This window comes from Atractosteus spatula, chromosome 13 (assembly GCF_055471065.1).
Source record: "Atractosteus spatula isolate fAtrSpa1 chromosome 13, fAtrSpa1.hap1, whole genome shotgun sequence".
Taxonomy (NCBI): Eukaryota; Metazoa; Chordata; class Actinopteri; order Semionotiformes; family Lepisosteidae; genus Atractosteus; species Atractosteus spatula.
In genome coordinates, this window is record NC_142718.1 from 3130710 (window position 1) to 3145221 (window position 14512).

The window sequence follows — 14512 nt, forward strand, 5'->3', positions numbered from 1 at the left end:
TCCATTATTTTCCATTTTTTATTTTTAATTAAGTTAAATTAATTAAAAGTCTGTTTTTTTTTTCACCTTGACATTAGAGAGTACTTTGTGTTGATGAGCGGCAAAAATGCTCAGTTAAATGCATCATGGTTCCACGCTGTAACGCAGTAAAATGTGAAAAAGTCAGGGGGGGTGTAGACTTTCTATAGGCACTGTACGTCCTTGTGTGTGAGACTGTGTGTGTGTGTGAGAGAGAAACAGCGCTGGCTCCAACTGATACAGTCGTTTCACTTGAACCCCAAATCATCAATTAACGAAGCCCCCGTTTAATTGCGGCTGGGCGTGTGGAAAGCAAGGGTAATTAAGGCGCTCGTTAAATGAAGCAGAAGATGCAGAGAGACTCCAGTGGGATCTCGGCATTACTCTAGCTCCCTTTCCCAGGCTCTCCCTGTGTCTCCCCCTCTCGGCCTCCGGCGCCCCCTTCTGTCTCTTTTCCTCCCACGTCACTGCGGCAGAGCAAGGAAACAAAATCAATGGCCGTCCGATCGGGCCGGCAGCGCTCATGACTGATGGACCAGGTGGACACGAGCAGTTCAGCACTTTTTTTTTGCGCGTGAGCGTGCGTGGTTGGGGGGGGGGGGGTGAAAGGGGGTTTGCTCATGCAAACCACTCGATCAAAGGCCTTCACCTGCCATTCCATTCTCAAAGGTACCACTCCCTGTCGTTTGCCCTCGTTGGACCTCATTTAAAAAGGGGAGCCGGTTTCTCAGACCTCGGCAACGAAATCCATTCACTGCCGTTCTAGAGAAGAAAATCACGAGTTTCGAATTAGGCACAAAGTCGGGAGCTTTGTGGAAGTCCTGTAAGTCGCCACATTGTTGACTTGCTGGAAACCCATCCAGTGTCTTGACGAAGGTTCCAGACAGTCCATCTCAACAGCATAGCAGGCTAGATTGTGTGAGACGCCCCCAATTGATCGCATCAGGAACTGATTTTGCTGAAAGAATATTAATTTATACTTCTGAGGGCCCATCTTGAAGCAGCCCCTTGGGGGGAATGTTTTCACCGCCTTCCAAGGTTACGAATTTATGACTCCTGACCGCTTGACTATCAGGACTGAAGAGATTCAGTTCCATTGTCCTCAGTATGGCTTCGAGATTCCTTTGGCTTCAGGAATTACTCACCGTTCCTCATCTCTGGACTCCAAAATAACAATGCCTGCCTTTGGAATGTGGTGAGCAAAATTAGAAACCGGTATCCCCAGGAAAGACTTATTTATCAATGTGGATAATTTCGACATGAGCCCTCTGTACCTACGGTCCAAGCCTTTCATTCTGCATGCTAACATTCAGCTGTCCTTTTCTCAACACTTCACCACATCTAGAGGAATACAGGGATGATTCATCAACATAAGCACATAGAACATTTTCACAGGTCGCTTCTTTAAGGTCACTGCAACCTGTTTGATGTCTCCAGTGTGCGTTCCCTCCCACCTGCATGTAGCGCAGACATGTGTGTGGTCTGTGTGTCATCACATCGCATCAGTAAGGCAGCTCAGGCTTGCTTCTGTGCTTTAGAATGAGCAAGTGAAATCATGTCCCAGCCCTAACCCCCCCCCGCCCCAGCACGGTAAAGCTTAAGAAAAATCGAACAAAGAAGATATTTTTTTCGGTTCTGGGTGCCTAACCATGCCTTTCTGTTTGTTCCTGCAGGAAATTTTAAAGGGCTGTGTAAACAGATAGACCACTTTCCTGAGGACACAGACTACGAAGCAGACACAGCAGAGTACTTCTTACGTAAGTTGTCTGTGACTCCCCTTCCTACCTCTCTCTCCTTTTCGCCCTCTCTGCCCCTGCGGCTCAGTTTGGAGCTGATCTGTACCCCCCTATGTGTAGGAACTATAGGAACCACATCCGATCTCCTTCTCTTTCAGCAAGCGTTATCAAGAACATGAGAAAGTGGACAAATCAAAGAAGGCCATTCTGTCCATCCAGATCTTAATTGTCACTTTTCTAGCTCACTTGCCTGCTATTTATTCTGAGAATCCTGTCGGGCTGTTTCTTAACCAGCCGGGGTATCAGCAAGAAAATGGTGGGGTATCTTGTTCCAGGCTCCTGCAACTCTCTGTGTAAAGCTGTGCCTCTCATTCCCTGTCTTAAATGAACTCCTCCACCACCTCAAGTGTCCACTTGTGTCCTTTGCTTTGTGAACTTCCTGAGGACATCCATTGGGTTGGCTTTGTCTTTGGGGATTTTAGGTTGTTTTGAATATTTGATCTCCTCCTAGTCGTCTCTGATCGAGCCCAAAAAGGAGTCAGTTCAACTGCTCAGCTGCGTTCTGCACTAGAATTTTGTGGCTTTGACAAACATTTTTCGGACGTGCCCATCGTAGTTTGTGATAGTTATAGCTGCAAACAGCAATTAGAGGTGTTTCTTTCTTTTAAAACTGATTAGTTTCTTTTTTTTTTCCTTGAAGACCATGTGTTCTCATTAATCTTGTTTTAAGACTTGGCTTTCTGGCCAGCCTCTTCCACGCCAGCTGTGGTTAAATGAGACACGTGGACACTTTCTCCAACTTGCCTACCTGCAAGGTCATTTGTCATCCGACTCCCAGCGCGCTGCACAGCGCCTGACAGTGGAGGAAGCCCTGATCTCACTGTGAGGCCGCAGGCTCCTGACAGTTCACAAGGGGCGCTTTTTGCCAGAGAGCCCGAGCCCTGTGGAGCCTCTCAGGGAATCCTGATCCTAGCCAGCCAATGACATGACCCAGGTTTGAGTTCACGCCTGGTTAACTGTACTGGTACCGGTACCAGTACGGTACTGGTTGAGCCGCTCAGGAAACCAGGGCTCAGCGAGTTCTAACCTCCCTCATGCTAAGATTTCTAAAAAAATATCTAGAGGACCCGGACAGCATAACAGACCCAGTGGCACTGAGAAATGCTCAGGTGGTTACAAAGTGGAGCTGTAGGCTTCTTGCTAACGCTAGTGACTGTGATTGAGGTCCTGGCAGGAGCAGAGCCGTGCTAGTCACTGGTGTTGTGTAGACTCCGCCGGCGATAGAGGACCAGGACTCTTGGTGTGGCAGAGTTATGCACTGTCCGGAGAGTGGTGCTATCCATTTTCAGAACGGGCGACCGGGTTCGAATCCTAGCGGAGCCGAGAGCCACACTGTTCCCTGGTGGCATGAGTCAGTCCCTTGGCAATGGCGACGTTAGCCACTGGTGTCATACAGGACGTGTTCAGAGCTCTCTGAGTGACTGGGTTTGAGTCCCTGCAATAAATCGCACCCCATACGCGGGCCGAGTCAAAAATACAGAGGAAGACCCCCCCTTCAGAGATATCTGTGCAGGGTTCCCTGTAAGAGAAGAGCAAAAGGACTAATCAATTCTTACAGATGGGAGGGGGTCCACTGTGTACAGAGCCTACATAGCCAGAGCTACTGTATCTGATTACAGGTCTTAGCAGTATGGTTAGACTTAGTGGTACTTAGACATAAATCTGAAACATCTCATAAACCTATAGCTTCTTGACCTTAATCAGCTCAGCAAATGATGGACAACCTCCACTTTTTTTTGGGGGGGGGGGGGGGCGTTTGGCTTTGGTCCTGTCCACAGCTCCGCATGGAATATAGGAGGTGTCCTGTCCACTTCCGGCTCAGCCGGTGAGAAGCGTCAAACGGGGTGAGCAAGTGTCGATTGGCGAGCGAACGCGCACGATGTATAAATGACTTCTTTAAAGATGACAGGATTGGGATACAGCTCCCAATGGTGTGCCAATTAGGACACACACTTCCATAAATATTTCAGCCTCTTCTATATAGGTCACTCCCTTCTCCCCCCCCCCCCATCTGCCTCTTTAGGATTGAAGTTCTACTTTCCTGCCGGCTGCAGAAAGTGGACTCAGACCTTTACTGTGACTGTTAGCGTTAAGCAGCGGGTTTGTGCTGCCAGATCACTTCCTGCATTGCACTAAAAGGGCGAGCCCACCAAGCACAGCGCAGGCTTGGGTCAGCTTGCAAGGTATCTCATTGCCTCTGAAGTCTGAGGATGTGCCGCGTTGACATAAGATTTTTCCCGGCAAAAGGAACTTTTTAGGAAGTGGCTGCTGGTGATCTTGAGGAGGTTGTTGGAGTCAGGCTTCGGGAGTCGTAGCGGAAGGCACGACATGATCATTATTGTGATTCACTCTGCAGATTTTACAATCCAGAATGTTTTGCATTAATGTACAGTACTATATGTAGACGATGGTACATACTGCCACTGGTGCATTTAAGTAGAAATATGTTAATAATAAAATAATAATGAAAAGACAGCAGGGCTAGCACCAGAAGGCTGTGGGAATGACCCGCTACCCTATGTCCACTGATCAATTGGAGGAGGATAATTGTAGACTGTATAAAAACCAGGAAGCACAGGTTTTCAGAGTTTGCCAGGCATTGCAAATATGCCATTTGGAGACAAGGGACTAATCCACTGGGCTTGGTTGGGCCAGTGGGAGAAGGAGCCAAACAAGTAAGGGCCAAATGCATGACAGAGGATCTGTGAATTAAGTTCACCCTCTGGGGAGCTACGCTGCTTACCGGCACCATCATAACGGTCTCTACTTTTGACCAAAATCAACTCCTGATGCTCAGATCCTCCTCGATCGGAGGGAGGGGGTGGTAGCCAAATCAAGAGGGAAAGAGAGACGATCTGCAGAGAAGGAGGAGGAAGGATATAAAGAAGGTCTGACTCGGAAAGGCTGAGTTTAAGATGATGGTGATATATGCGGGAGGAGATTGGCAGAGATATGGGAGGAGACATGAGTATCAGTAGGAGGAAGAGAGAGAGGAGGATTTGAGCACCATCATTATGAAAACTACATGAAAGGCCGTGGGGGATGGAGGAGAGGATCCAGAGAGCTGGTGTAGAGGAAGAATAGCAGGGGACCGAGGACAGACACTTAGGGGACTCCGGTGTGCAGAGAGTATGGAGCAGAGAGCAAGTCTCGGCAGGTAACTGGTGATCAGCCAGGTAGGAGGAAAGCCGGGTGAGCAGTGCCAGGAACTCTGAGGTCAGCAGACGTTGAGCGTGATCTGCAGTGTCAAAGGCAGCAGACATTGCACAGGGAGGCAGCAGGATCTGGCTGAAGAGAATCAGTAAAAGAGAGGACAGCAGGCAAAGACCATGCCCTGCAAGAGGAAACTGGAGAACTGGTATGAGGGAATTAAGGTGCAGTCTAGTGCAGGAGCTCTACAACTCCAGTCCCTAGGTCTGGAGGCCATTAGACCATTAGACCATAGGCCATTTCTGTGCTTCTGTTAGTTATTAGCAGCTCCACACCTGGGAGAAGAGCTAAGGTGAGCTCATTAAGTTTTGACGGGACCGAATTAGACTTCCCCATGGCTTTGTGCTGTTTCTGGCTTAAAGAACCATAGAAAATGTGCAGAGTTCAGAACCCCAAGGAGCAGAGCCGGGAGCTGCTGATGAGGACAGGACAGTGCAGAGTCTAGAGACATGGGGCAGATCCACTGGGTGGATCTATTTGAAGCCTCGCTGAAGGAGGCGCCTGCTTTCTCAGCGAGGCCTGCTTTGGTTTCGCTGTGCGTTTTGCAGTGTCTGTGCACACGGCCTTCGGAGTGGCGCCTGGTTCCTGACCCAAACTGCAAACCAATAAAATCGATGTCATCACCGCCAGTGTCAGGCTGCGGGGTGGGCGCACGCGGAGGGCTGATGGGAAAGGCAGGCGACCCCCTCCCTGGGCCATTGCCCCCGAAGCAATCAAATAGCTGCCCTTTACAGGACAGGCATCCCAGCAGCCCCGTGTTGAGTGAACACAAGCTGCTCACTACCAATGAATTCCCTCTGTGAGGAAAAAAAATGAAATGGGGGAGATTAGGAGACATGCTTAAAACAGAAGTGTGTGGTGTGCTTGAATTCCGCTTTCCAGAGCTCATGTCATACGTGACCAGACTTTCAAAACTTTTCGCTTGACCCACTCTTGGTGCAGGTGGGCGTTGCACTTGGGGGCGTTTTCTAATGCCAACGATAAAATAGATCCATTCTCCAAAAGGATTTCAGCTCTTATCAGGGCTGACTGATCACACAGCTGTTTGGCATTCGGATATGTGAGACACTGGAAAGCGTTGAGCACGGGAGACAAAGGGCGCTGTTTGAAAGAGACCGAGAGCTGCCATCCCTCCGATGTGGTTCTTCTGGATCACCCAGTCAAAGCGATCACAAACAGGGTGGTATTCTGACACCTCGACCTTTTGTCAGTGATGGAGACCAGAGAGATCTGTTAGGCATGGAAATGTTCCATACAGTTTATGACCCTCTGGTCAAATATGTAAGTGTTCCATACTTGGTTGACCTCACCCTGCGGTCTGTGTGGGTCCCAATGTCCCAGTATAGTAGTGGGGACTCTATAGCGTAAAAAGGGTGCTGTCCTTCGGATGAGATGTAAAATCAAGGTCCTGACTTTTTGTTGGTCAAAGAGTAGGGGTGTTAACGCTAGTGTTCTGGACGAATTTCCTCCTGGCCTTTACCAATCATGGCCTCCTAATAATCCCCATCTCTGAACTGGCTTCATCACTCTGCTCTCCTCCCTACTGAGAGCTGATAGGTGGGGAGTGTACTGGCACGATCTGACTGTTGTCACAACTTCCAGGTGGGGCTGCACACTGGTGGTAGTGGAGGGGATCCCCATTACCTGTAAAGTACTTTGAGTGGAGTGCCCATAATAATAATAATAATAATAATAAATGAGCATGTGTCTGCAAGAGCTTTGCTTCTGTGTTCTAATGCACTAAAGATGGAGAGGAGGCAAGTGATTTGAACTAAGTGGAAAGGTCATGGTCTGATTGACGAAACACTGAGGTCAGGGTGTACCTGGGTGTTGGTGTTGTTTTATCTGATTCTACCGAATAAACAAATACTGGGACAAAGATGTATAACACAGGAGTGTCGTTTATTTTTTTGCATCTGTGAATTTACATCATGCCTGGATGGATCAGTAGATCTGAGCAGAATTCTTGCAAGGAACAACAATGTTTTGTAACAGCGTTTACTAGGCCTGTTCCTAAAGGTTTGATTTTTTTGTTCTAGCTGAGCTCTTAGTTTCTTAATTGAACTTTTAATTGGCCTAAACTTCTGCTAAACAGTCGAGCAGATTTCTAGCTATCTTTGCTGAAGGTGACACGCAACCTGAAAACTGCAGCAGCAGAAAATGATTAAAAATGTCCAATTAAGGAAATCAATAGCTCACTCGGGGGTGAATTAGCGAGTTTGTGTCTTAACACTGTTATCTGTATTAAAGAACACACCAGATTTTTTCCTCACTTGCAGTCGGCAGTAAGTACTTCTGTGTTCGCTATCTCCTAGCCTGGAGTCACCCATGATCTTGGCTCAAGGCTACAGGTTTTGTTCCAGCCCTGGCAAGAAAGAGGTCAGTGCATGTGCTCATTTAGACAGGCGATGTGCAACCATCAGCCAGTCTCCATGCTCTGAATCCATGCTGCTCAAAGTGCGAGCTACTGTAGCTGACGCCACCCAGCGCGGGTGGCATCTGATCAGCTCTGTGCCAGTGCCAGGTGCCAGGGTGGGCTTTCCTGGACATAGCGGAAACACAGACTGCCAATGCCTGGATTCAAGAGCTCAATGAAAAACCATTCAGTGGGGTCGGGCCGTAAGGGACCAACATCCGACTAAGAAGAGGAGATCCTCCAGGTAAAAATGGGGATGGGACGAAGGTTTCATAGATGAAAAAGGCCCCTTTTTGGATTTGCGTCCTTGTATCTCGGAGCTGATAGCCAGATCATTCTGGGGGTACCAGCGCTTCTCTTGGAGGATCGAAGGAGACAGCAGGGCAAGAGAGTGCAGGACACTAGACCACAGAAGCTCAGAGCATCAGAATTGAGAGTAAGAGTTGTATAGTGCAGAGCTGTGCAGCACAGATGGACTCAAGGCAGGGCAATGTAGCGTAGGGTGGTATAACACAGTGCAGTAGGGGCTGTCGTCCGTGATTCTGGAAGACCCCTGCGTCTTATGATTTTCTTTCCAACTGAGCTCTCGGTCACTCAGGCTAATTGATCCTTGGTTCCTCGTGGTCAGAATCCGGAACGGGCTAATTAATCTTGCTTGAACTGGCCTTTTACGTGGTAACAAAGCTGCATTGGTGCAGCTGGGGAGCTGCAGAGCAATTCAGCTAACAGGCTCCCATCCTTCCTCTGCTTAACGACTTCTATCTCAAAGGCTCCTAATTAACAATGTCCAGGCACAGGTGGGAGTGACAAGTCCCTCAAAAAGATAGAAACTCATCTATCGAACTGAATGATTTGGAGATCAGAATCGTTAGAAACAAGAGGAGACCACTCAGTCCCTCTAGTCTGGTGACACACCTCCAAGAAGTGCTTGACTCAACACGCTTTGTCACCTCTTGTCAGTATGAAATGACAACATTGTGACGATGCCTAGACGTGGGGTTTCAGTGCAGATTAGGACATCAGAACTGTTACAAACGAGAGGAGGCCTGTTCCTAGCTCTAGTTTGGTAGATGGTAGTGAATTGGTCCCAGGATCCCAGCCAGCAGTTTCTTGAATGAAGCCTGGGAATCGGCTTCAGCAACAAGGCCTGCTCCCGCGGTGTCAGCGCTTTGCCGTGGAATGCTGACATTCCACACACCTGTAGGAGGAAGAGGCGGAGATGGATTGTGGGTGGCTACTAATTGTGAACCGCATCCATCTTCTGTAGAGTCGTTATCATCAGCGAGGGTTAAATTAGCCAGATTGATCCAGAGCTCGGCTGGAGCAGGGAGCAGAAGACACAGAGTCCAGCGCTGACCTGGGGGGGGGGGGGGCGTGGAGAGGAGTGGTGTCTTCTGGGAAAGGAGAGGGAGGGTTACCTCGTGTCTGTGTGTGTGTGTATGTGGAGTCCTTCAGCGTCGTGGTCGCCTCTGGAGACTGGGTTGTCGCTGGGCGGTGATGTTGGGGGGGGGGTTGCTATCTGCGTACACAGTGTTCACAGCAGCCCGGCGCCAGTCTACACTGCGGTTGTGCCGATCAATACGGTTCGATTTTCCCTTTTTTCCTGCCTGTCTCTCTGTCAGCGCTGCCGCTGAGCCCCAGAGCGCAGGCTGTCCAGCACAAAAGCGGGGAGACGGTCTAGCAGGGCTTATTCAGAAACTCCGTCTGGCTAAATAGTGGGAAACCAATGCACTGTGTCTGCAGAAACAGGGGCCACTGCTGCTCATGTATCGTGGGACCAAGTGTGTGATTCATGATTCAGGGTGGGACGCTGCAATATACAGGAATGTACATCCGAGAGGAGCCCACAATAGCCCTTTGAGCAGTGGTGATGATGTTGATGATAATGCATGTCAGTTAGTCAGTTACATTCGTTAGTAAGAATATGGAAGGTCGCAGCCAAGCAGAACTCAACTTTAAATTTGCACAGCTCGCTCTATTAATCTGAGCCTGTTGAAACTTCTGCCATTTTGGTGAAAAGTCAGATGGCTGCAGAGCGCTGCCGTATGTAAGAAGCCCTCAGAGATGTTCTCCTGTTGTTTCTAACGCTCCTCCGGGGAGGAACAGTGACAAAGGAGAGGGCATGCTGACCAGTGCTGAGAAAAACGCCCCGGTTCGCAGTGCGGGAGGCGAACGGAAATCTCGTCTCGCAAGGAAGAAGCCCAGGATGAGTTTCCAGCCATGTCAGGTGACACCTGTTGTCCTGCTGGTGTTCATAGGCCCCAGGCATTCTCACTCCATGCAAATGTGCAAAAGGAGGGCTGAGCGCCAGTTGAATGACGTCGATTGACACGCTGCACTTTCAGCTATTCCAATGCTAAACCGCGTGATTGATGGAGCGAGTCGAGCGACCATCACTTCGATACCTCTGGTTTCTGGAACAGCCGCCAGAGAGCGGATGATCATCGATTTGGAGCACCTAGAGTCGATCGCCAGCGTGTTGTATCAGCTCGTTTCTCGTCAGTCACTGGTGTTTCCCTCCTTGGTAGGCCCTAAAAATCTCGTAGGCCCTAGGCACTTTGCCTGCAGTGTCTAATGGGAAATCCGGCACTGACTGTGCGTTAAAGAGGATTACAGGTGGAAGAGGGGTTACTGGTGAGAGGAGGTGCTTCAGTTTGGCCCGTTGTGCTCCTACACTTGCTCAGTAGCTCGTTGACCCCAGAGCCTCCTTCTCAAGAGGGCAAGAGTTTAGCGCCAAACAGCCACAAGTCCTCCTGGTTTCTGTCTGACATTACCTCTGTGGTCCTAACCTAATTCCCTCTTTGAGCTGTAAGCATTGTCTAGAAGTTGGTCGAGAAAACCTCCACAAAATGGGATTTTAGTTTTCAGAAACCAAATGTTTTAATCGCTGAGGTCTGATGTGGAATACACGCCGGGTGAGAAACCTGTGTTGTTTGGGGGGGTGTGGGGTGTAATAATCCCAAATTGTGACACCCATCTTGAGCAAGAGGGTAACAGAAAAGTGACTGGAGCCCCAGCGAACAGATTTTCTATTTTCAGGACCTTGCCGTCTTGTACGAAAAGGAAATAGAGTGTATCTGGAAGTTCCTGTGCTGGAGACATTTAGTTGAGCTGTAAATCCTGTCGGATGACCCTGAGCAGCCGAGTCTGTTGTGGGACGGGACCGTTTTGCTGGAAGTTAACTTGCCGGTCTTCTCCCAGAGACGATGCGGATCCTTGTAAGCGGACATATTAATGGGGGGGGGGGGGGGAGAGACAAAGCTCTTGTCCATTCAGCTCATAACTCAGAGCAATTAATAGTGCTCCCTGAAGTGGGCTAATTAAATCGTAAGTCACCGAGGCTTACAGAGAACACTGCAGCAAAAAAAAACGCTGAAACCTTTGCTGGATGTGCTGAGCAGTTAAAGGGATAGGGCCCCTCTGGATTTCTCCCGTTGTCCGTTGCTGCTCTCCCATATCAAGCCCCAGCCTGTGACTCCTCTCCCATCCTTTCCTCACGCAGGCTCCTAGGGTGCTGAGATTAACAGCAGTCCTTAACATGCAGTATTGAAGGAAAAGCAGGATGACAACCACCACAATATGTGCCACTTTTCATCCAGCTGTCCATTTTTCTAACTGCTTCATCCAGTAGAGCGTCGCAGGGGAGCCAGGACCTGTCCCAGCATGCAACAGGTGCAAGGCAGGGTACACCCTGGACAGGACGCCAGTCCGTCACAGGGCAGACAGACACAATCACACCAGGGCTAGTCTTCCGAGAAGCCAGTGGACCCACCAGTGGAAGGAAACTAGAGCACCTGGAGGAAACCCACACAAACCCAGGGAGAACATGCAAGCTCCACACAGACAGCACCACGGGTCCAGACTGGAACCCAGGGTCCCAGCACTGTGAGGCAGCAGTGCTGGCCCCTGCGCCACTGTGCCTCTCTTCTTGCATTTTTAAATATTGTAATAGCTCGTTTAGAAATGCCAATCACTTTTCCCACTTACATGCTCTAAACCATTTAGAACAGTCAGGTGTTCTTCAGCGCAGTACAGCATTACTGTACCAGCCCAGTACCAGTACCAGCGCACCAGCCCAGAAGAGTTAAAGACTAAGGGGATAAAGAGCAAGAGCTGTGGAAGAGGAGCCGAAGGGCTGGGAAGCCCACTTAGACCACAGCCCCAAAGCTAGAAAGGCTGTGTGGAAAAATCCTAAGCCGTAGTTTATTTACTGCTGCTGTGAGATCTTTAGGGGCCTGGAGCGGACAAGGCCTCATGTTAACCCCCATGAAAGATGGCGTTTCCTGCAGATCTTGGTTCTGAATTTTCTCTGACACCGCGTCGCTGTCCGCAGACGGCCTCGTTTTTTCCAATAGCAGCCCCCCCCCCACCCAACACACACACACACCCCGCCCCCACCACCCTCCCCGAGCTTCTGAAATCCGAGCAGGTCAGATCTCGGGGCGCTCCAGTGGTGACCCACATGGCGATGGATTGGGGTTGGCATTGAGCCGGTTCCAGAGGCAGGGAAACTGTGCGGAGTCGAGTGCCAGGTTAGTGGAGCTGAAGGGCCTGTCAGAGTGGCTGATTCAAGCTGATTCAATGCGGGGAGAAACAGCTGTGGCAGGTTTGAGCTTTTGAAAGAACACTCATATATAATGGATTGGTCCTTTCAGCAGTAAAATGCATCATATATATGCATATATATATATGTATCTCAAACTTAATTGCAGGAGTTTTGAAACACGCCTACTCAGGGATATTTCTGTACCCAGTGATGTAGATGGAAAGAGGATGGTTCTGTTTTAATCAGTTTCAAAATAGACTCAACGCAGTTTAATCTCCCAAATAAAGACGACACTGAGGTCAGAATTAACAGGCTGCTGGAGGTCTGTACTGTCTTAGAGGACGCTCCTAGAAAGAAATTATTCTGTTGGATTTTTACAGCATTGAGAAACGGCAGCGAAGCTACTGAACAACCGCATTCCTGTGGTCTTCGGTCTTGTATAGGAATTTTCAGTCAGCGATTAATGATCGTGTTAATCATAGCTGATTTTGCTTAGAATTAGAATCTATTACGTAACCGTGCGCTTAGTTAGAATGAAAGCCCGAACAACCTTCTGTGAGTCAACTAGAAGTGGAGTGTGAATGTGAGCGAATGTTTGTACCTGCTCCAAGAAACCCCTAAAGGGGGGTTAATTACTTTAAGTTGGAAACAAGTTTGTCTTTGAGGTTCATCCTACAAAGGTTTGCTTTATGCACGATTGGGGGGTTCTAGATTTGATTCTGGTCTGAGGTGGACTGTCTGTGTGGAGTTTGCATGTTCTCCCCCCCAGAGGTTGATTGAGTATTCTGTGTCTGTTCCAGTTTGCCCTGTTGTTTCATCCTTCTCTTTGTGGTTCCATGATAAACTGGCGTTCCAACCGCAGACACAGTCAGGCTGTGATTGTCCAGTGTGTCACATCACAGTGTGTCACACAGTGGCTGTTCTCTGTCTGTCAAGACAAGGCTCCTACATCCCAGCTTTTCAGAGCTGCCAGAGGTCATCAGATTGCTTTGTTTATAACCTCCACCCAGACTTTGACTTAAATCCCTAGACATCTTACTTGCACTCAGGTACGATCATTTCCTCCCCACACAACACTGCAACACTGGAGATCAATGACAGTGAAAAGGGGTTGATGCAAATCTCACTGAAGTTACTGCACGCTCCCGGGCCTCTCTGTCAGTATCAACCAAACCCGGGAGCTCACAGCCATAGAGCCCCTGGTGAACTTTGACCCCTCCCAGTCCTGAGTTGCTCAGTCAATGTGCGCAACCTCTAGGGAACTAGTGGCTCAAGCTGGCTGATGATGATGAGGCCTGCAAGGTCACTCCAGGGCCTGGCCCTTTTCCCCCACAACCGTAAGTATAAGGAGAAATAAAGGACAGGGAGAATTCTGCAGAAAATGGCAATGGAATTCCAAGCAAGAGCGATGCACGGTGAATGATCCCTTACGTGCTAGTTCGTTGATGTCGGAGTCAGAAGAGGTACAGCAAGCTGGGTGAGCAGAGGGGGAGAGAGAGGGCAACACAGTTGTCCTCAGCGTAGGGCATCCGAGAATGAAGACGCCTTTAATTTTTAATTGGGCCGCTGGCTGTAACACTACACCTAACCCACTTTCACAAACCACAGAGGGAGACAGATCCACCACAGGAGGGGGGGAGAGGGCGAGGGATAAGGGGTGGAGCAGGGAAACGCGATGGGAGGATGAGTTTTGCAGCCAGACCTAGACCAGGGTCAGACTGTGAAATAAACACATGATAGCCTGACAAAACCGTATGACAAGAGCTGCAGAAGTGAGCCTTGCTGCAAAATGAAAATGCTCTTTCTCCACCAAGGACGAAAAAATGCCAGCCCCCCCTTCGTCCAGCCCTGGTGGATGCTGGTATAGTTTTCAAACCACTTTAAACACCAGCTCGATCCCACTCTCGCAGCAAGCGACCCAAAACCCGTACTTTTTCACAAGCTGAAAATGTTCCAGAGGGTCACATGAAGCAGACTGATAACTCAGTTCTGGGAACGATGAAGTCATTCAGAGATCACGTCGACAGACACTGGCATCAGAGAGCACCAAGGAGAAGGGAAGACCCGATCTAGTGATTTTGTCAGCAAACTGGCAGTTAGTCATAGTCGGTGTGTCCCTGTGCCAGTCAGTTATAGTCAGGGTGCCCCTGTGTCAGTTAGTCGTAGTCGGTGTGCCCCTGTGTCAGTCAGTTATAGTCAGTGTGCCCCTGTGTCAGTTAGTCATAGTCAGTGTGTCCCTGTGCCAGTCAGTTATAGTCAGTGTGTCCCTGTGTCAGTTAGTCATAGTCGGTGTGTCCCTGTGCCACTCATAGTCAGTGTGCCCCTGTGTCAGTTAGTCATAGTCAGTGTGTCCCTGTGCCAGTCAGTCATAGTCAGTGTGCCCCTGTGTCAGTCAGTCATAGTCGGTGTGTCCCTGTGCCAGTTAGTCATAGTCGGTGTGTCCCTGTGCCAGTCAGTTATAGTCAGTGTGCCCCTGTTCCAGTCAGTCATAGTCAGTGTGCTCCTGTGCCAGTCATTTATAGTCAG

General features: G+C 49.3%; 1 protein-coding gene across 1 annotated transcript in view; it reads left to right on the forward strand.

Annotated features, from left to right (window-relative positions):
* LOC148821649 (voltage-dependent calcium channel gamma-2 subunit) overlaps window positions 1-14512 on the forward strand; it is a 67502-nt gene that overhangs the window by 43570 nt on the left and 9420 nt on the right. The window contains exon 2 of the mRNA XM_088930099.1: window positions 1692-1775. Within this exon, the coding sequence (XP_088786225.1) occupies window positions 1692-1775 (84 nt within the window). The remainder of the gene's footprint in view (window positions 1-1691; window positions 1776-14512) is intronic.